The sequence below is a fragment of the Ctenopharyngodon idella genome, chromosome 2 (genome assembly GCF_019924925.1).
Source record: "Ctenopharyngodon idella isolate HZGC_01 chromosome 2, HZGC01, whole genome shotgun sequence".
Classification (NCBI taxonomy): domain Eukaryota; kingdom Metazoa; phylum Chordata; class Actinopteri; order Cypriniformes; family Xenocyprididae; genus Ctenopharyngodon; species Ctenopharyngodon idella.
In genome coordinates, this window is record NC_067221.1 from 274,669 (window position 1) to 297,500 (window position 22,832).

At 36.8% G+C, this 22,832-nt stretch overlaps 1 protein-coding gene and 1 long non-coding RNA gene across 51 annotated transcripts in view; both read left to right on the forward strand.

Annotated features, from left to right (window-relative positions):
• The first annotated feature begins 5,768 nt into the window (after nucleotides 1-5,768).
• The window catches only part of LOC127523930 (NACHT, LRR and PYD domains-containing protein 12-like), a 59,928-nt gene continuing 42,864 nt past the window's right edge, over nucleotides 5,769-22,832 (forward strand). For 16 of the 50 annotated variants that reach the window (XM_051915231.1, XM_051915369.1, XM_051915470.1 and 13 more), the window contains exons 1-11: nucleotides 5,772-6,076; nucleotides 6,180-6,299; nucleotides 6,932-7,027; nucleotides 7,550-7,654; nucleotides 8,009-8,113; nucleotides 8,282-8,366; nucleotides 10,323-10,518; nucleotides 10,611-12,498; nucleotides 15,802-15,972; nucleotides 16,833-17,006; nucleotides 19,205-19,375. In XM_051915231.1, coding sequence (XP_051771191.1) covers nucleotides 7,005-7,027; nucleotides 7,550-7,654; nucleotides 8,009-8,113; nucleotides 8,282-8,366; nucleotides 10,323-10,518; nucleotides 10,611-12,498; nucleotides 15,802-15,972; nucleotides 16,833-17,006; nucleotides 19,205-19,375 — 2,918 coding nt within the window. In that variant the 5' untranslated portion in view covers nucleotides 5,772-6,076; nucleotides 6,180-6,299; nucleotides 6,932-7,004. Of the gene's footprint in view, nucleotides 6,077-6,158; nucleotides 6,300-6,931; nucleotides 7,028-7,549; nucleotides 7,655-8,008; nucleotides 8,114-8,281; nucleotides 8,367-10,322; nucleotides 10,519-10,610; nucleotides 12,499-15,801; nucleotides 15,973-16,832; nucleotides 17,007-19,204; nucleotides 19,376-22,832 lie in introns of all 50 variants that reach the window. The other 34 variants (XM_051915133.1, XM_051915222.1, XM_051915226.1 and 31 more) reach the window with 13 other exon arrangements.
• Nucleotides 15,968-16,775, forward strand: LOC127524146 (uncharacterized). Its single transcript, XR_007933006.1, has 2 exons — nucleotides 15,968-16,090; nucleotides 16,341-16,775. It is a non-coding gene; the product is annotated as an uncharacterized LOC127524146 (long non-coding RNA).

Genomic DNA, 22,832 nt, shown 5'->3' on the forward strand with positions numbered 1-22,832 from the left:
TTTTCCTGCTTGAATGTTGATTATTTTCCTCATATTCTCCATTGTTCAGCTCCTCTCTTCCCAGTCTGTCAGTAACGCTCTGTTTAGTTCCTGTCTCTATGAAGCCCCTCCTTCTGAAAAGCACAATGTGCTCTGATTGGTCGGTTGGAGCAGTGTACTGTGATTGGTCAAATGTTTCGAGCTTGTTTGGTAAATGTCCCGCCCCTTACCATGATCGCCAGTTTCAACACACTACTAACTAACTCAACCAGGCTGAATTGAATCAACACTGAACTGACTCAGTCAACAACACTATTGTCTTCTGTAAAGCTGCTTATAGCTGAATTGAACTCATTTCATAATTGATGAACTTTACACAGTTAATGAAATGAACTGAATCAACACTGAACAGACCTCAGCTGAATAATGACACTATTGTCCTCTGTATAGCTGCTTTACAGCAGAATGTGTCTTATTTTTGATGAAGTTTGCATCATTGAACATTATTTTACTGTTTATTGTTGAGAAGCTGATTTGAAACCATTTGTTTTGTAAAAAGAACTATGAAAAAACATGTGTGTCAGTTGTTTTTGAATGGATGCCAATGGAGAAGAGGCTTCAGTACATTCAATAAACTACTTTTGTGATGAAACAAATCACTTAACTTAACCCCTGGTATTAAGACATGTATGGATTAATATAACATAAATGAGGTCTCTTACTGAAATATGTAGTAGAAAACCCATGAAAGATTTACGTTATTTAAAAAATCCATGACATATTTGGACAATGGGGGCGCCATTTTGTTTGCGTTCTATGTCGATGACATTAAATGGTTGCACAATGTCAGCTTCTTACATTACTCTATTGCTATTTTTACCGCAACACAACTGGGAATATAATATACGATGCCACATTGTGCAGCTTTTGGTTGTAATTTTCAGTCGATGAGCCACAAGAGAATGTAAGTCTTTATTGCTTTACTAGCGATAAGAGGAGAAAAGAATGGGAAGTTGTGAAGAATGTGGACGAATAATAAAACTTCCTAAAGATCCGCTTCTTTGTTCTCTTCACTTTATCAAAATATGTCATGGGTTTTTTAAATAACATAAATCTTTCATGGGTTTTCTACTACATATTTCAGTAAGAGACATCATTTATGTGTCTGACACATACGTGTTGGGTGTCGACCAGCCCCCAGCTCTACAGATGTCTGTCAGCAAGGTGCCATGCGCCAGCACCCAGGAGAAAGCAACACTCCTAGTAGAGTGAGCCCTCACCCCCAGGGGGCACGGCTCTCTTTGGGACTGGTATGCCAAGACGATGGCATCCACTATCCAGTCGGCCAACCTCTGCTTAGAGACAGCCTTTCCCTTCTGCTGGCCTCCATAACAGACAAAGAGCTGGTCTGAGGTCCTGAAGCTCTGCATTCAGTCCACGTACAGGCACAATGCGCGGACTTTGTACTGGTATGCATGACCATTGAATGCAAAGCAAAGAATGGTCCGTGTCAAAGAAGAATCGAGACATGAAAGTACGCATCCTTCAGGTCAGTCGCTACAAACCAATCTCGGAGACGGATGCATTCGAAAATGTGTTTCTGCATGAGCTTCTTGAACGGGAGCCTGTGAAGGGCCCGGTTCAGAGCTCGCAGATCCAAGATTGGCCATAACCCACCGCCTTTCTTGGTTACAATAAAGTAAAGGCCGTAGAACTCTGTCTTCATATCGGCTGGAGGGACCGGCTCTGTGATCTGCAATCTCCGCCTGCAAGATAGGAGCATCTTTGCCCAGCATGCGGTTGAACAGAATACCCTTGAGCTTCACTTGATATTCAACAATATTTTTAATCTGCCAGCATAGACTCCATTGTATGCAAATTGAACTGAGCTGGACAATGGCAACACTGTTTTCTTCAGAGCTGATGTATAGATAAATTAACTAAATTAATAACTATTGATTTTTACAAAGGAATGATTCAATACTGAATTTACTTAAGCTGGACAATGACACCATTGTCTTTAAGAGCTGCTGTGCAGCCAAATTTATTCACCAGTTATCACTGTAAAGCTGCTTTGACACAATCTGCATTGTAAAAAGCGATATATAAATAAAGGTGACTTGACTTGACTTGGGGGGAGGCCCGGCAAACTGAATCACATAGTCTGATGGTCCGAATGAGGCAGCGAGACACAGGACGGAGAGCACAGGGACCCGACCCAGAAGGCACAGTGTCCCAGAGAAGGGTCTGAGTGCGTGGTGCAACACTTACCTGGCTCCACGGTCGGCAGGAGGCTTGTGAGAAGACATAGCATCCTCAAACTGGGTCCTCCTCTGAGAGGAGTGGTGCAGTCACCATCTCTAGAAGAGCTGCTCTCTCCATCTCTGGGCTGCCCGTCTCAGGGTGCGCTTGCTCTTGAACTTTATGGGTTTAGCAGGGTCTGAGACGGCCTGTGCCTCTTTCCTGCGGCTGCAAATCTGTGTTGCAGCTGCTGCTGATCTGAGAGCAGTTGTCATTATTTCAACCTCATATCATTATATCTACATATACAATAATTCAAATTATCATAGAAGTGCTGGGATAAAGGTTTATAGTTAAAATATAAACACTGATGTATATGGTAGCAATCAAAATAGTTATCACCTTTTGAAAACGGCGCTTCAAATAACGACTGTATCATTTACATGGACAATGACTGTTAAAAAAAATGTGTTTGTCATTGAATCATTTATTCAAGAGAATGTAGTACTGTAATGTATGATGCTTCTGAAATAAAACTATGTATAAGTGAAACTGTATAAGTGTATGATTCAACTTTTCCCTATGGTCTAAGAAAAATCGCAATACATATCGTATCGGCACCCAAGTATTGTGATAGTATTGAATCGGGAGACAGGTGAATCGTCTCAGCTCTAATATTCACATACTGACAGACTTCATCTGCAGCAGCACCAAAAACCTGCAGAAGAATTCAGTTCTGAACTAAATGTCTGAAAAAAAAAAAAAAAAACCTTAATTATTGGTCTAAAGACAAGTTAGTTATTTAGATGTAACACTTTTCTTTGAACATTTATATACACAAATAAATGTGTTGACTTTGAAACAGAGTAGACTGTAAATTATATGCATCTATGGTGCAATTACTAGATTTTTGCATCAATACATATTTTAATGCCAACAATTTGCTTTAATTCAGCTCACTTCAGCACAGCAAAAACAGACTCTGTGCGGAAACTATCGCTGCACTTCTGTATACACACCGCTTCTGGCCACATCTGTGTGCAGTTGTGAATGATATTTGTGCAACACTGAAGACAACAATCTGAGAGGGAAACATGCTGGAGCATCACATGAATAATCATCAACACATTAACACATAAGAAATCAAATCCGGTATAATCAGTTGTATTGATTCAGGATATAATGTAATGCAGTTGAGTTGATCATCATGTGAAGTGTGTTTATGACCATCAGCTGGAGAAAGTCACGGATCAAGAACCAGTTAGACAGGGAACTTTAGATGCTGCTTTTGGATTAAAAACTTAAAAGTGTATTAATGGACTTGAGACAGGAAAAGAAAAACCTGTTCTGTTTAAGATAGATGACATGATCCTGTATATATTTAATAAGTTATGGAGAGAGGACAGACTGCCAACGGCATAGAGGCAATGCAATTATAATTCCTTCATAATACAGGTTTATGTGATGAGTGTCAGAGAGCAGAAACTAGAACATGTATTAATAGTGTCCTGATACAAAACAAAAGGATTGAATGTATAACAAATACAAACCTCAGGATCATTTACAATATCCAGCATCTTATAATAGTCCAGAAACAGGGACAATGCACTGTTGGAATGACAATTTCAGTGGTCTTAAACATAGGATTTTGATTAAAAAAAAAAAAAAAAACATAAATATGGGTTTGTATACATCATAGTTTGAGATTATACACACAGACATAAAGCATGATGACGAGGTTAAATATTTTGAATACATCATAATGCATAAAAAGTATTTATTTTATTTTATTTATTTCTTTGTTTATTATTTATAAGCCTGAGGGATGAAACTAGAGCTAATTCAACAAGAAAAAGAGGAAAACATAAAGGAGATTGCCACTTTTGCTTGTGGATGAACATTTTTGCATATAAAATAAAGAAATTAACAACATATTCACGCGAATTTGGGTTTTCGCAACAAAAAATAAACTGTGGGTCACATTAGTAGTGAAAAATATAAGAACTTTAAATTAACCCAAAATATATTATTATTATATTATTATATATTATGTCCGGATTGTATTCATACTTGGCTGTTAAGTACCTACTCTTTTAGCGCTCTTTAAGTACTTATTGAAATTAAGTACCTACTCAATGTAGGCGGTTTCGGACGCAGCCAGAGATACCAAGTAAGTAAACGTGTTGCGGACTGGATTTGATCCATGCGATTTTCCAGAAAGCATGTTTACAGATATCAATTTAGCACAATGCCTACAAAAATCTAACGTTAGTGGCTAGTGATGGAAAAATGAAGCCCGTTTTCCGGGGACAGTCCCGGTTTTTGGTGTTCTGTCCCCGACTGGAGCTGTCCCAGGAAATGTCCCCGTTTTATAGCTCGTTCAAAACAACCCGCATATAGGCTACACTGCAAAAAAGGCCGACCAGCATACAGCAGCCTGCTGGAGGATTTGTGTAGTGATCATGTTCACCAACAGAGGGGGCTGTGCAGCTACGCTTGGTCGCGCGCGCACGCGCGAGGCTACTTCATGAAGAACGTAATCTGGATCTGGAATAGGAAATGCCCCCGGTTTCCATTTCAGAAATCTGGTCACCATACTCTTGAAGCTCTGAAGCTTTTCTCTGATTGTTTGAGAAAAGATTAAATGCATCAGGAGTGTCAAACACGAGCTGCTCCGTTGTTTTAAGCACAAATAAAAGCATGACAACGCTAAATGTTCAGTATTCTGATAATATAACTCACAAAGTGTATAAAGAGTGGGAATAAATTCAATGTAGTTGTAGTAGTAATAATAATAATATTAATAATAATAGTACCAACAGAGTTGTTTGAGGCAAGTAAATTGTGCTCTAAATATTTTATGCTTTTTATACCGCAGAATATATGATAAATATAATATATACATGCTAATAAATGGACTCGAACTTTTGTTATATTTGACAGATTCTAGCTCATTCAGTCCTTTTTACCTGTTGAAATACCTTTAAATGGCCAATAAAACCCATTAAATGCAGTTTTACACCTGCCGAAAAGTGATTACAGCCTCTATTTATTTAATCTGTCAAATATAACCCTCATGAATGAAATCAAGTCATTTTGAGGCAGAAAGAACAGTTCAGTCCAAAAATAGAAGCTGTAATCACTTTTCAGCAGGTGTAAATCTGCATTCAATGGATTTTATTGGTCATTTAAAGATATTTCAACAGATAAAAATGACTGAATGAGCTATAATCTGTCAAATATAACCCTCATGAATGAAATCAAGTCATTTTGAGGCAGAAATGTTACAAAATATTTTACCTGGTAAAAAGGACTGGATTGTTTGGCACAAAGCAAGTAAATAGGCTTTCTGTTATAATCACGTAAAAATCAGGCTCGATTAAGCAATAAACGGAAAATTAATTAAATTAATAATTTTGATTAATCCGTTACAGGAAAAGTTTCTTTGTTATTATCACGGACACAAAGTTATATGTATTTGCAGGTTATGGCCGTTTGATCGTGTAGAAACGGGCGACACCCTTTAAACATGCTGCGCGCTCCCGCGGACGGCAGTCAGTTTCCGGCAGACGATCAGTTTTCGGCACGACACCTGTCTGCGGCTGCGCGATTCTCTGAAAACAATACGCACTTCGCCACGGAGCTTTGTGAGAGATTGCGCTGCGTGTTCGATACACGCTTTGAAGTTTTTAGTGTCATATGTAACATAACTTCTCGCGGTCATTTATGTACATTTAATCCACAGTCATCGATACCAGGAAGAGATTTTGAGAACGACGCGCTGACAGGAAACAAGCGCAGGACGAAAAGAGTTTTAAATACTTATAAATTCTCTTCTTAGTGGACCAGACTGCAAGTAAGTTTTAATACATTCTTGATTGCAGTTATTTGTAATTATTATGAATTTGATATTGTGTAAGCGTGATTTAAATGTGAAGTTACGTAAGGCCTGTCTTTAGGCCTTGTTGTTGTTTATTCTGCTGCTCCGAACAGATGAAGAATCTTCCAGAAATTACAATCTTTTGAAGGCCACGGATGATAAAACATGAAGTTTACTGAGAAAAGGTTATTGAAAACGAGTAAGTTTCTGAAGGTTTTCTCTTATTTTGTCTTTCGCTTTGTTTTTGTGAAGTGAAAGCGAAAGTATTTTTGAACGAGACATTTATAGACATGTAGATGAAGACTAACGTGAATGTATCTTTTTTTTTTTTTTGTGAAAAAAACCAAACAAAAATCTGCTATTATTAAATTGAATATTTCAGTTCATATATATATCAATTATGATTAGTAGTTATACAGTATGACCATTATAATTCAGGTTACTTTTACTCAATCAGTTATTTTAGGATCATTTGAAAGTAATGATTGTGAACTTGAAGTAATGATTAAATGACAAACGATTCAACAATTAATAAAGATTGGGTAAATATGATTGTAAAATGATATTAAACTGCAATAGAGAATATAATAAATTGTGTTCAGTTTTCCAGCACAGTATAAATTTCTGTTCCCAAATGAATTCATATTTAATCCATGAATCAGTTAAACTCATTAATCTGAAATGATTAAGATCATTCAGTTATTTTATGTCAATATATTTGTTTGTAACTCACTTTATTTCATTCATTGTTTTTGCTGTTGTTGGTCACTCAGTATTCTTCATTATGTTCTTCAATAATTCTTCATCTCTGTGAAATGGTGTCATTTCCAGGTTGAGTGATTGATTGTGCTGATCTGTGTTCAGTGTCAGTTTATCTGAGCGAGGAAAGGACTCTCTCTCTAAGATGAGTCTCTCAGAGAAACACAGGTAACACTGCGTCTGTTTTCATTTTAAACTCTACTGGAGTTTGTGTTTTACTGTGAATAACAAAACTCTAGACATTGTTTTATATTTGTTTCAATTTTGAACTTCTTAAATTAACTCTGACAATTTCTTTAAAGCCCCGTCTGCTCTATAGACAATATCATTAATAATTTATTAATTATTACCAAATACATGACTTTGGTTTTTTGGTCACTTAATTTAATTGAAGTTTGCTAACAAAACTGTGTCACACAGACATTTCTGCTCCATTTCTGTCAATAAACAAAAACATGTTCTCTTAAATTAGAGTCAAGTATTTTTTAACATATTTAATCTCATTCATGTACATTAAATAAATCATTAATCCAGTGTGAGCCAGTAAAATACAATGATTGTTAACTATAAAACTGTAAATTGTGTGAGTGTGTGTATTTCTGTGGAGGATTAGATAAAGACACGGATGTGTTTCAGACACAGTTTATCCTCCTTTACTAAAGTGTTTCTCTCTGTTCTTTGTGTCATTAGTGTAAGATCAGACTCACATGTGTCCAGCTCTGTGTCTCTGAAGAGTGACCGGTCAAAAGGTGAACCACCAGACTTCAGTGGGGAAAAACCATCATCTAATAAAAGGTATTTTGTGTGTTTACATTATAGTGTTTCATTATTTGTCCTCAGTGGTGTATGTGATTGAACTTGACTGAACAAATCAATAATTCACAATAAAACTCAATTCCTGGGAACCTTATGGAACTCATTCCAGTAACACAATTACACAGACAGCCACAAGGAGGCATAAATTCACTATGGAAAATAGATCATGCAACTAAACATGTATATATCCATCCATCCAACTGTAGTCATAAATGGACAAATGCACAGCTATACTGCATTTAATTACTATTTGCAACATTAAATCTTTTCAAATGAGACTAAAGTATCTCCTGTAGTAAAGTGTTTTTCTCTCTCTGTTCTTTGTGTCATTAGAGTAAGATCAGACTCACATGTGTCCAGCTCTGTGTCTCTGAAGAGTGACTGGTCAAAAGGTGAACCACCAGACTTCAGTGAGAGAAAACCATCATCTAATAAAAGGTATTTCATGTGTTTCTAATTTTCACACTGAATGTGTTAAGAAGTTGCATCAGTGAATACCATCATGAAACATTTTATTTATCAGAGTATTCACAGGTAATGCTTTTTTCTCTTTCTGTAATATTTTGCCTGGAAAATCAGTATGTTATTGTATTTATTTGATTACAGGCTTCAATATGAGACATTAGACTCAGACGTTCAGACTCACAGGAAACACAAGAGTTTCACAGACAAGCTCCAGTGGATCTTCCAGGTAGGAAAACACATTTTCATAAATGTTTAATATTTATAACAAACGAATATGTTATTAAACAAAGAAATTTAATTTAATTCCTCCTGATCACTTTTTTTTCCTTTTTAAGCACAATTTTTTATTTTTCTATTTGTTAAAAATAACAGCTGGTTAGCATGTTAGTCTTTTAACTACAGGCATTATAATTATTGAATAAATAGTGTTAACCAAATGTAGATGTACAATTTGGTTTAAATCAAGGCTCTAAAACGGTTTAAGGAACAAAAACAATAAACGGAATCAAATGAAGTTTTAACAGAAACAAAAATGAAATCAAGTTTAAAAGCTTATTTGAAATTAGCATTAACTGGTTAATAATGTTACTACTTCATTCTGTTTAACATTTTAATTTGGTAGTCAACCAATCGTGAATTCAATGATGGTTGCTTGTCAGACTGCACGTTCATGATCCTCATGTCACACTGTGGGATCTCAGCTGTCATTTATGTCAGACTGTACGACAGTCAAGACACGTTAAAAACAGACGCACGCATGAAAACTTGTCCGGAGTTTTACATCATCAACCCACACACGTTCGATGACTGTGAGCTGCATTACACACGGGACTGAAATGGTGGTTAACAAAGACATCTCTAGCGTCTAGTGATCATGGCTTGTCTTGAAAAACGAAGACAATTTGACATTCGTCGTAGTAGAAGTCACACTGCAGGATTGTGCAGCAAAACTTCTGACACTGCCAGAATTTCACGTGAGGTCAAATTTGATTGCAACAATCATTAATCGGCTGTCTGTGAACATGTCAAACTAGCAATCAAAGACTACAGATTTTTGCCTAGGATTATAGGAATCTTTTAGGATTTTCAAAATTTGTCTCAGATGACCAAATCATGGCCAAAATCGCACAGTGTGCACCCGCCTTAAGACACTCTTCTCCGCTCCTCAAATACATAAAACATTAGCCTTTGCACATCGTGTTTTGAATAAAGAAAACGCTGTACTTATTCATAGAACCAGGGCCCGTATTCATAAAAAACCTTACTACAAAGAGTAGCTCCTAGTGACAAAATTCTAAGAAAATTCTTAGAAATGTTGGTGTTTCCTCTTAAATTTACCTAAAAATCATAGTAAAGAAAAAAGCAGTTCAGAAAGCACCTTAACCCTTAAAAGAGGTCTTAAGGTCCAAAATTGTTAGGAGTAAGGACAAGGACTTTTAAGATGCTTACGAGTTTCTTTAGCAGCAGAGAAAATGGACGAAACGTCAAGAGGGAGAAGAAATGTGTTGCACACAATGCATGACAGTGAGTTAATAACACGCTACACATTAGATCGTGCAGGGATCGTATTTGTGACCGATCTTATTAGAGACATCTAACATCTCCGATACAGTGCAGAAATGCCATAGCGCCAGAAATTTGGCAACTGGAAAAATGAAACCATGCAGCAGTGATGATTTGGGTCAGTTACAACCTTCTATAAGCAAAGTGATCACACAAACATTTACAGCACTTTCAGAACCTCTTACTGTGTCGCTGTTCATTTCCTATCAGATACGTTAAGTACCACATTAACAGCATGGTAATGAAGAAAAAAAAATAATATTTTTTTTATATATATAGATATAGATATAGATATATATATATATATATATATATATATATATATATATATATATAATATATATGCCTGTAATTTCAAAGTGAAAGCTTATAATACACACTATACAAAAAGCTATCTTTTTTTTTCCTTCTTGGACAACAAACCAATCATACGTAGCAATGGGGTCAGCCCCGCCTCCTCAGTATGATACAAGTTTTTGTCTTTTCCTCGTTCAGAGTTGCTCTCAGATTGGTCCCTAATCGCTCTTAAGCTAAGACTCCTACGTAGAAATTAAGCTAATTTAGGAATTTTCTGAGAGGATTCTTAAAAGAATTACATTTTTCTTACTTTTGTTTTCAGGATCTTGAGAGCAAAATAATCACATTTCTGAAGAAAGAGCTGGAAAAGTTTAAAAAAATATTACAAAATGAGAACACAGAATACTTTGTGAAGGACTTTAATGAGAATAGATGCAGTATCAAAGAAGCAGCTCTTGATCTCACACTACATTACCTGAGAGAGATGAAGCAAGATGAAGCTGCTGATGCTCTAGAAGGTCAGAGACTCATGATCATCTGTCTGATTGACACTTATAAATGGAGGAGAGAAAATTAAGACTAAAACTATATTTTCTGTTCCTGTGTTTAGATGAGCTGCTCGTCATTCATCAGCTCAAATGTGGCCTAAAGAAGAAGTATCAATGTGTGTTTGAAGGAATTGCGAAGCAAGGTGACTCCACACTTCTGAATAACATCTACACAGATCTCTATATCACTCAGAGTGGCAGTGAACAGGTCAATACTGAACATGAGGTCAGACAGATTGAAGTTGCTTCCAGGCATCATGAATCTCAAGAGATACAGGTTGAATGCAGAAATTTGTTTGAAGCTCCTGAACAAGATGAGGAGATCCGAACTGTACTGACAAAAGGAGTCGCTGGCATCGGAAAATCAGTCTCTGTGCAAAAGTTTGTTCTGGACTGGGCTGAAGGAAAAGAAAATCAAGATATCAGCTTCATATTTCCTCTTCCATTCAGAGAGATGAACTTAAAGGAGAAAGAAAAACTAAGTTTGATGGATCTGATAACTCAATTTTTCCCAGAGACAAAAGGACTGAACCTTACAAGAAGGAATAATTTCAAAGTCCTGTTCATCCTTGATGGATTGGACGAATGTCGTCTTCCTCTGAAGTTTGATTGTAATGAGACGTGGTGTGATGTATCATCACCAGCCTCTCTGGATGTTCTCCTAACGAACCTCATGAAGGGAAATCTGCTTCCTTCTGCTCTCATCTGGATCACCACCAGACCAGCAGCTGCCAGTAAGATTCCTCCTGACTGTATCGACCGGCTGACAGAGATACGAGGATTCAATGATGCACAAAAGGAAGAGTACTTCAAAAAAAGATTCACGGATCAGAATCAGGCCAACACAATCATTGATCATGTTAAAAAATCAAAGAGTCTCTTTATCATGTGCCACATCCCAGTCTTCTGCTGGATTTCAGCCACTGTTCTCCAGAACATTCTGGAGGAGAAAAGAAATAATGATGTGAAAAACAATCAGGCTGATAAGATCTCTAAAACACCACAGGATTCAAATACTGAAGACACTCCCAAGACTCTGACACAAATGTACACACACTTTCTCCGCTTTCAGATCCAGCAGAGCCGCCAAAAGTATGATGGAGAATATGCAGCAGATGTTTCATGGGATAAAGATGCCATCCTTTCACTGGGAAAACTGGCACTTCATCAGCTGGAAATAAACAACGTGATCTTCTATGACACAGACCTGGAAGCCTGTGGTATTGACGTCTATAAGGCATCAGTGTACTCAGGCATGTGTACCCAGATCTTTAAGGAGGAAACAGGGATCACTCTTGGTACCATGTACTGCTTTGTTCACTTGAGCATTCAAGAGTTTATTGCAGCCCTTTATGCACATCTGTTTCTAGACATCAACAAGAAAAGTGTGTTTGATCACGAGTCTACAGAACAGGAGAGCAAAAATAAAAATTTGCTCAAGACCCTTTATGCACATCTGTTTCTAGACATCAACAAGAAAAATGAAATCATGATTGATTTTCTGAAGACTGCAGTGGACAAGGCACTCGAGAGCGACAATGGACACCTGGACCTTTTCCTTCGCTTCCTCCTCGGTCTGTCACTCCAGTCCAATCGACGACTCTTACGGGGTCTGTTGACACAGCAAGATGACAATGACCAGAGCAACAAGGAAATAGTTCAGTACATCAAGCAGAAATTAGAAGATAATCTGCCTGCAGAGAGATCCATCAATCTGTTCTACTGTCTGAATGAACTGAACGACCAAACTCTGGTGAAGGAGATCCAGACCCACCTTAGCAAAGGAAGCCTCTCATCTGGTGACCTTTCACCTGCCCAGTGGTCTGCTTTGGTCTTTGTGTTGTTGACATCAGAGGAAGAGCTGGAGGAGTTTGAGCTTCAGAAATTCAAGAAATCAGACGAGTGTCTCATTAGATTATCAGCAGTCATCAAAACCTCCAGAAGAGCTCTGTAAGTCATTCAATATATTTTGTCATGTTTGGGGGGGGGGGGGGGGTGTGGAGGGTGGACAGATGGGGGTAATTTGGTACAGATATTATATTGCCAAAAAGTAAGATGAATTTCTGAAAGGTTATAATATAAAACAATTAGATTTTTACATAACACATTACATTACTTAAATTAAGTACATACATATTATCATTTGTCACTCTGTATTAGAGACCTGCACTCCCGCGGGACCCAATGAGAATAAGACTAAATATGAATAAAACGATTTGCGGGACTCCCACAAAATAGAAATATCTAAAAACAAAACATCTAAAAACAAATAGTTATTCATCTATTGCACAAAAGCAACAAGAACAACTAAAACAAAATAAACATGATTTACAGGTGCAATCACAGGCAGTTTCTATTTATAACATGTTTTGCAGCGTTGTGCAATGTAGCCAATCACAGACGTGTTGAACACAATGGCCAGTCAGATGTATTTAAGTTACTCACCGCTCAAATAGTCAGAATTTTTGTTCCGTGCTGAATTCTACATGCTGGCAAATCCTCTGATTATAACAAACAAAGTGTTGACATCATGAAAGATTCATTGATAATAACAGAGCTTTGTGAGATCGTGATGAACTGATCGTGTCAGCTGTTATAATGCCAAACCATGCACGCTGTAGCCTGTGTTTACTGTTATGTAAAATTAACAGTGTGAATGTTGATGCTTTAATAACAAATCATTTATTGGGAGTGTTTATGCTGGGATGTGTTGGTTGTGGCTGGGTGACGTGTAACTTGAAACTATTTCATGGACGTAAAGGAAAAATCTATTTATACTTTTTTGTGGGCGGGAGCGGGACAAAACATGAATGTTGCGGGTGGTAGCAGGAGAAGGTAACATACATTTTTTGCGGCAGTGGGTGGGAGCGGGACAGAATCCTGTGGGAGCAGGCGGGAGCGGGACTGAAAAATCCATCCCACGCAGGTCTCTACTCTGTATCTCCCAATAATTTGATATTTTAAATGCTTAGTTTTATGAGTAGTTCTGTAGTTTTAATTATGTTTGTGTTGCAATACATAGATGATTGAGAGATTTACAAATAAACTTTTATCAAAAGCCTGTTGGATCACATTTGGATAACACATTGTAAGATCGTTTTTCTGCAAATGACTTTTAATCAAGTTTATTTCTAATTTAGTAAATATTAAGTAAAATCAATATAAATTTCATTTCAGCAATTGTTATTGATGCGTTTTTACTATCTTTAGATTAATGATACATCACCCATTGGCCACCCTGCTCTCTAAGATATCGGCATCGGCCGTGAATAATCAAGCCACTATGAATAATCAAGAAAACCTAAATTGCTTTTATCCAGTAAATGATAATCTTGAAATATTAATAACAAATACAATTTGTTGGGGGGGATTTGTTGGGGGGGGGGATCGCACACAGTTTCTGTCAATCTCATGTTAATCTTGAGTACATATAGAGTAACAATGCATCCTTCATATCTCTGAAAAGTCTTTAGTTTTGTCATATTTATAAAAGATAGATATGCTAAACCAAGTCTTTCCGGAAAAAGCAGAGATCCTCCCGCCTGCTCCCACAGGATTCTGTCCCGCTCCCACCCACTGCCGCAAAAAATGTATGTTACCTTCTCCTGCTAACACCCGCAACATTCATGTTTTGTCCCACTCCCGCCCACAAAAAAGTATAAATAGATTTTTCCTTTACGTCCAAAAGAGCCATGAGCACACGCAGCTTCTGCGTAGAGATTTCTGCTAGCTGCGACATCATTATAAATACAAAGGGAACAAAAACGTTTGTGTTGTTTCATTATATGCACTTGCGTGCCGATTGCCAACAAAACACAGACATCTGATACAGCTTTACTCACCACCCACAATCTGCAAATCCAGTGCCGAGCTGGGACTTGTTTACAAAGTATTCATCACCGAAATCCCGGGAACAAACAAACATACGTGTGCAACTCCGTTGCTGCCCCGGGAAAACAAACTTCATCCTCTGTTCCCTTAACGCTGGGTTCTTTGGGGAGCTGAAAAAGGTCATCTTTCCCTCACAACCAAAAATACACTCCTTTGGTGACAGGAACTGCGTCTCATTTTTTTAGGCTGCTTCCTTCGGAGATCACATGTGAAGGCTTAATACTTCATCAAGGATGTCATATTTAAGAAAAGTAACCATAATAAAATTGACTGATATTCATTGTGAGGTGTAAAACACTGTCATTTCTTTCTTAAGTTGCAATCTAACAGTTATTTTTCTTAAATGACACTGCCTCGATTATGTATGCAGTCTTCAAAGGGTGCGGCCCCTGAATTGGGACACAGCCATTGTCGAAAAATCTCTTGGTTTCCGTATCCCGAATGAAACGCGTTAATGGGCGTGCTCTTGCTCTTGTTCTGGGTGATGTGTTTGCGCACGCTTACCAGAGAGAAGTGCCTATACAAGGAATTCTGCCCTTTGTTACGTGATAAAGGGCCATACTAGAAAAGTACTACGGAAGTAGTCGAAACCGGAAGTAGTCATTTGGCACAGAAATACTCCGTCATACGTCCAACTCGTGTTTTGAAACTTTGGCCATGTTTAGCATGAGAATCCAATGCTTCAATAGTGTAAATAAGTCAGAATTCATGAAATAGCATTGCACCCCCCCCTAAAAATGGAGGCATTTTTAGAATTATAGCGAAAGTCCTTTAACTTGCTATAAAAGTGTGAACCGTCTCATCTAATATTGTCAGTACAGTCATGTCAATAATATTGTTGAATATTAAGTGTCCCCAACTAATCAAGCCAGAGGCAACAGTGGCAAGAACCCAAACTTCATCAGGTGACAGAAATAGAGAAAAAAAATCCTTCAGAGAAACCAGGCTCAGCTATAAAGCTATAAATCTTAACACAAATATTTTTTTTTCAAACATGTTTCATTTTATCAAGGAAATTTGTCACTGAATAAAAAATACTAATGTACAGGAAATACTAGTTTTTCAAGAGTAATGTTCAGCCTCTTTTTTTTATATATATATATCTATATATATATGTGTGTGTGTGTGTATATATATATATATATATATATATATATATATATATATATATATATATATATAATATATATATATATATATATATATATATATAATATGTGTGTATATATATATATATATATATATATATATATGTTGTTTATGTAAAAAAAAAAAAAGGAAACCATTTTTAATATTTGTATATAGAAAAATGTATTGTTTGTCTTCCATTTAATTCTGTGATGTGATTTATTTCCCTTGTAGGTTAGATGATTGTAACTTAACAGACAAAAGCTGCTCAGCTCTGGCTACAGTTCTTGGATCAGATACCAATCTGAAAGAGCTGAACATGAACAATAATAATCTGCAGGATTCAGGAGTGAAGCTGCTCTGCATGGGACTGAAGAATATAAAGTGTAAATTGGAGATACTGAAGTAAGTTGAGCCATAGGAGTCACATGACAAGAGTGAGGCGCGATGACTGACGGGTCGATGCCAGATGCAAAAGCGCAAGAACATTTGTTAAAAGTTGCATTTATTTTTTTTAATATAAGTGAGTTTGTCTTTTTGTTTGTCTGTCATTTTATTGTTGTTGTGTTTTTCGTTAAAAAATAGTAATGAACCACAAACTAAGCATTCATTTTAAATTAAGGGGAAAATCCAAATTTCAATTTTTTGTAATTTATTTCTGCTACAATGCAGGTATACCATGTCATCAGTCCTATTTGTTTTGTTATAAAAGTGTGATGTTTAATATAACTGAGTTTGTTATTGTACTATTTTATTGTTGTTTTTTCATTAAGAGTAATATTGAATCAACATTAAGCAATCATTTTGTTCGAAGTAAAGGAAAGATCTGATGTTAAAGATCAAAATGGGCTCCGTGCACAAGATGGCGCCGGTGAGGTGCGGCGATGCAAGTTTACCTCCACTCATACACTTTCGGTCTTAACGACGTTAGCATTTACTGTAAGAGTAAACTTATGTATGAAGCTAGATATAGATAACAGCTAGATATAATGAAAGTTTTTTAAATTAAATGTGATGGTGGTCTATCAGAGACAAAAGAAAACATCATTCTTATATTAATGTGTACCTCTGTGTGGTAATTCATTGAGATATGCGGAGATTATCTTTCATTCTTTCTCCTGTTATTTGCCTCCATATTTAATTATCAGGTTTTGCAACTAACGTTCAATACATTTGTACAAAGAACAAAATAAAATTGACTTTAAGGATTTAAATTGTTCAGGTTGAACTGATTAATCAGCTGAATGTTTTCATTCCTGTTCTAGACTCTCTAACTGCAGTGTAACAGAAGAAGGTTATAAAGCTCTAGCTTCAGCTCTGAGATCAAACCCTTCACACCTGATAGAGCTGGATCTCACAGGAAATGATCCTGGACAATCAGGAGTGAAGGAGCTCGACGATTTACTACAGGATCCAAACTGTCAACTGAAGACACTGAGGTGAGACGGGATGAAATAATACAAAATTAGTTATATGCAGGTTAAATATTCATAACAAATATATTATTTTACTTATACAATAAGCTGGACAATTTGTTGCATCAAAATGATCAAGATAAGATCAGATGCTGTGGATTCTGTCATGATGATGATAACTGTCAACAGAGTTTAGTTGTGGTACAAGCTACAGGTCAAATAGACATTATGGGTCAGTGTATGTGCTATTCTGGACTATGATATACCTTGACAATTAACATGCACAATTTTGTTTTTGTGCACACTTCTCATTAAAAATTCTTGATAACCTTTCAGTCAAATTGTTTTCTGAACACAGTTGTTTTCCATCAAGCCCAGATTCACTGTATCTCTACAGCAGGTCTATGAGTCTCCAGATGTTCACAAACATGCAGTTTCACAAGCCAGTTTTCTCTGCTGATGTTTCTCACTCCTCATGCTTAAAGGGGTCATGAACTGCATTGTTTTATTGTTTTATAATGTTTCCTAGGGTGCACTTATAATGTTAGTATGATTTTTACACTCTAAATTGTCATAATTTAGAAATAAAAGGCATTTTTCCTACCCTGATTTTAGCCCTCTGATTTGAACAAGGTTAACTAATCGTGAAAAGTGCTGCATTACATTTAGATCTGTTGCATTATATTGAGATTGTGGCATGAAAGGTTGCAGAAATTAACACTGTAGCTGATCACAGACATGTTGTTGAGAGTATGAAAGCAGTGGTCTCGTCATTGAAACTCAATTTATGCACACTAACAAATACTTTCATCGTAACTAACAGTGCAAACGTGATATAATTAAGAGATTCGTCTAATAAAACGGGAGTTTTGCGCATGTCCAGAACTCGGTCACTGATAAACTTGCACTGTTTGATTGACAGCTTCAGCGCACGCTGCTCCAATGATTACAAAGGGAGCTTTCTTTGATCGCTTTCTTTATATAATTGAATCAGTTTAAATAACAGGTTATTTTCATCCTACTAAGAGAAACAACACAAGTTGACATTTAGTCACGGGTTTGATTTACTGACACACAGACAAAGAACATCTGACTGTACATGAATCTTTAATATCAGATCAAGCATTAGAATGAACACAGTTACTGACATGTTGCATTACTGTCGAGTCCAGGCACTGCACGATATTTTGTAATCCTCAACGGCATGCTTATTGCTTGGTAGCTTAATCTGGTTTAGCACCACATAGGCCTATGTTATTTACCTATTACATGTAGGTGGGGCTAAAAAGGCAGTGATGAAGTAGGCATTGATCTTCTTCTGCAGAGGCGGTGCTTGCTGCCCTTTGACGTCATAAGGCAGGAACACACCAAGCCAACGGCGATGAAAGCAGACTGCGGAGTTGGCTCACGTCGGCAGCGTCTGGGTCCAAAGTTGCACTGACACACCAAACCGACGCTTGACAGCCGAGAGCCAAGTAGCACATCCGTTCTGCGCCTGCGTAAGATGAAATGGCTTTCCGTACCAGCAGGTGGCAGTAGCTGAACAGCCAATCAGAATGATCAGATGGCCCGAAGGACTGACGAGCTCTGACGCAGATTCAACATGTGGAATCGGCTGAAAAAAAGCAGACGAGGACCAACTTCAGCCGACGGTGCAGAACACACTGAGAAAACTTAGTCGGCCGACAAACAAAAACTGCCCGACGGCCAACCGTCGGCTTGGTGTGTTTCTGCCTTTAGATCCCCACTTTGAAAAAGTTGTTTGTTGGTTCTGGTGTCAATAAAAGCTTTTATTGGACTAACAAGGAAGTTTTCAGTTCTGAAACTTACATGATATTCTTATAGTATGATGACCTCTTAGATGTCAAAAGCTCAAGGAAAATTTGATTTCTCAGTTCATCACCCCTTTAAAAGCCAGAAGGATCTTGAGGCCTTAATTTCACACTCTGTATTCATACTGAAAATCATGATCTAGTGAGCTTTTGCTCTTCTGCTCTGTGGGACGTTTCTGTTCTTATGAGTTTGCTTTAGGACTGAGTGTCACTCTAGTTTCTTTTAAATGACTCCATTACACTTTGTTTTCAAGTATTTATATATTTATTTGTGTATTTAAATGTTTAAAGAAAAGAGTTACATCTAAATAACTAACTAGAGCTTGTCTTATCAATCATTTTTGTACTGCAACAGACATTTAGTTGAGAACTGAATTGTCTCTTCTGCAGGTTTTTGAGTCCTGCTGCAGATGAAGCCTGTCAGTATGTGAGTGGAATTGTGGGTAAAAACCTGTTACTCCTGAGAGAGCTGAATCTGAGTGAACATGAACTAGGAGACACACGAGTGAATCAGATCGCTGCTCTACTGCAGGATAAACACTGTCGACTCAACACACTGACGTGAGTATTGTTCATTTATTTATAATATTACATTACTTTTAATTGTGATGTTACTGTAGCTGATAATAATATTTCCTCACTTGTTTGAGTCAGAGCAGTTTTTCTCAGCGTCACATGGAGCCACAACAATGTAAAGTAATACAATTAAACAGGCAATTAAACACACAATTAAAACGTGACATCAAGCTTTAAATATTTGACTAAGTCAGTTTGATCATGGGTCAATAATTATTTCAGTTCCTGTAGAGGGAGATCAATGGTTTTCTTCCAGAGCTTAGAAACTCTTCAAATAAGTGATAGATTAACATAACAGCTGCACTATAAACAAACAGATGTCTTTCCTAACTTTCACAGGTTAATTCTGTGTAAATTAAAGTGAAGTGAAAGTGACATGTGGCCAATTATGGTGTCCCATACTCGGAAGTTGTGTTCTGCATTTCACCCATAGCAGTGAACACACACCAGAGCAGTGGGCAGCTGTTTTTGCTGCGGCGCCCAGGGAGTGATTGGGGGTTCAGTGTCTTACTCAAGGGCTCCTCAGTTGTGGGTAATGAGAGTGGAAGAGAGCGCTGTTCATTCACTCCCCACACCTACATTTCCTGTCCATAGTGAGACTCAAACCCATGACATTCAGGTTACAAGTCTGACTCTCTAACCATTAGGCCACAACTGCACATTTAAATATAAGTGTTCATATATTGAACATGACTGCTGAATGTGATCATGTTTACTGATTGCTGGTGTGTAATAAGATTGCTTTGTAACAATATCTTGTCAATTAAGTAATTAAGACATTTATTTAAGAAATTTAATAAAAACAGAAAGACGTATTGCTTCAGCCTTATTCAAAGGCCGCGGAAACATGGTGGGTTCGTTTGTTACGCATTTCAATTCATTCCACACCCGACGTTCTTGGTTTTCTTCCTATTCATTAAATCCGGGCAATTGGTTGATGAAACATTTATTAAAATTAAGATACAATTTATACAAAATGAAATTGTAGTAAAAAGGGTTACTACAAAACAAAACTTAAAGTCGTCAAACCCATGTCTGACCCGCTGCATGTCTCCCGACATATTGCGCATCTTATGAGCCTACCTTAGTCATGCTATTCACTTTTCATAATCAACAAAGGTGAAATTTAAAAAAATATTAGTATATTATATTATTAAAATAGGCCTAGTCCGTCATTTTTGGCCATACAGATTAGTGCAAGACATCATTATAAACTACAAATGGTTAGAGCTGCAATAACTATTCGATAAAATCTATAATAATAAATAATGAAAATCATTGACAACGATTCTCATTATCGATTAGTTGGGTCTGCCCACCGTGCACAGAACTTCTGCCAGTTGCGTCAAATTACAGCACTGAATAACACATTTCTATGGATAAAAATGCATTTAAAAATAGTGGAGGAAACAGATTGAGCAGCTGCAGGAAAGGTACGAGATCAAAGCTTATCAAAACATGAGAATTCTTTATTTTAAGCTTCAAGCTAATGCATTAGCGTAATGGCTTTGACAGATGCATGTGCGTCCTCAGTGCAAAACGTTCATTCTACGGTTATATCCTTATCTGTAAATGATACAAATTCACATGAGCATTTCTATTTTGCATAAAGGCTCGTCCTGACAGTCTGCGTTAAACTTCAAACTTTACTGAATGAGTGCCGGTGCGTGCACCCGCGTCAGACAGACGGAACATGGTAGAGAGAGAGACTATTAATATTCAGTGCAAAAATATTCATTTTGCTGAAATATCTGTTGTTTAAAGTTATATTTAGATTTAAAAATCAACATATCATTCAAGTGTTTTATGAGAGTAGTGACTGTAAAGGGATAACAACATGTCATTGAATATAAATGTAAGACGTTTCTTATAGCCTATTTACAGGATAAAGAAATGACAGTAAGAGGTGATTGTGTCCAGAGTGAATGTGTGTGTTCCTGCTGAACATTTATCTTGCCTGTTGGTTAACACTGAGTTTGTGTTTTTCTTTATTATTTTTATTACTATCTTCATTTTGTAATGTAGAGATTTAGCCTACACTATATTCACTGTACAGTGCTTAACAAATTTATTAGACCTCTGCCACCCAATGTAAGGTTTGTGCCACAGCTGTCCTAAACTATCAGTAGTGGTGATTACTAAAATCATTTTTCATGTTTCTGTAATGGTTAATCCACCAGTATGTGTAAGCTCTTTAGTCACAGCAGTATTTCTAATGCTACAATATAATTATTGTTATAAAAAGTGAAGTTTATAGTTGTTGTTTTTTTCAGATGCCCAGTTACAGTCAATAACAACAGAGACTGTTATTTTTTTGGATATTATGTGTGAATAATGACTATTTTGTTGTTTCAGTTTATTTGCCTAATAAATGGCAATAACATTTTTAGTGTTAAACAGCCTAAAATATTTGTGTTCTCTCTTATGACAGGTAGTCTAATAAATTAAGCACTGTATGTTCTCACAGCATTCAATTGGCACATTTGAAGTACATTGGGCAGGATGTGCAATAGTGTGGTGTTGTTTTTTTGTTTTTTTGTCAAGAAAAAATGTAGGATTTTTATTTGATTAATTTATTAATCCAAAAAAAAAAAAAATCACCCAACTGATCGATTATCAAAATAATCGTTAGTTGCAGCCCTACAAATGGTACTTTTATTTGTGTACACTCTCAATAACAACAAAACCTTGTAGTTTTGTAAAATAAAATAAATAAAAAACAGGGTGCGCTTTCAGCTGTCTCTATGAGAATCTTTCTGAAACTTCTCAAAAATGAACTGAAAGTCATCAAATAATTATCACACAAACGTGAAACATACATCTAAAGAAAGCTTGAAATGTCACATTTAAAACAAATATTCTCCTGCAATGTAATCTGTATGAAACTAAAGAGATGCATAGTTTCTCCTGGCTCAGTCTATTTTCCTTAATGTTGCGAATGTTAATGCTGCGAGTGTTTCTAATACAACGGCTGAGGGAGTGACGGCAAATTTGACACATTTCTCTCTTCTGACCAACATAAGCAATCTTTCAATATTTTTCCCCTCTTTTGGAAACTCATGGAAATGACATATAACAAATAAAACAAAACTACTCATTCTGAGGAATATTTTTAAGTTTCCTCAAAGTACTATTGTATAGCCGTAATTTGCGGGTGGGACGTGTCCCCACGACCCTACTTCTTGCAACATGTCGCGTCACACACAGATGTACCTAGAAGAAAGAAACCTCTCCATCCGCTAAGAAACTCATTGGTCTATGTTAAATAAGAGGCGATCTATCGCTGGAATGTGTTGTTTTTGAAATCATGGCGAGTGCTCGTTGTCGCTGTTATGAGTTCTCTTGGCACTCGTGCACAATGAGCAGTCTTCACACAGACGATCGAGCGCTTCGTTCTGGTAAAAGCACAAAACAAAATGCACACAAACGTGTCCTTGCTCTT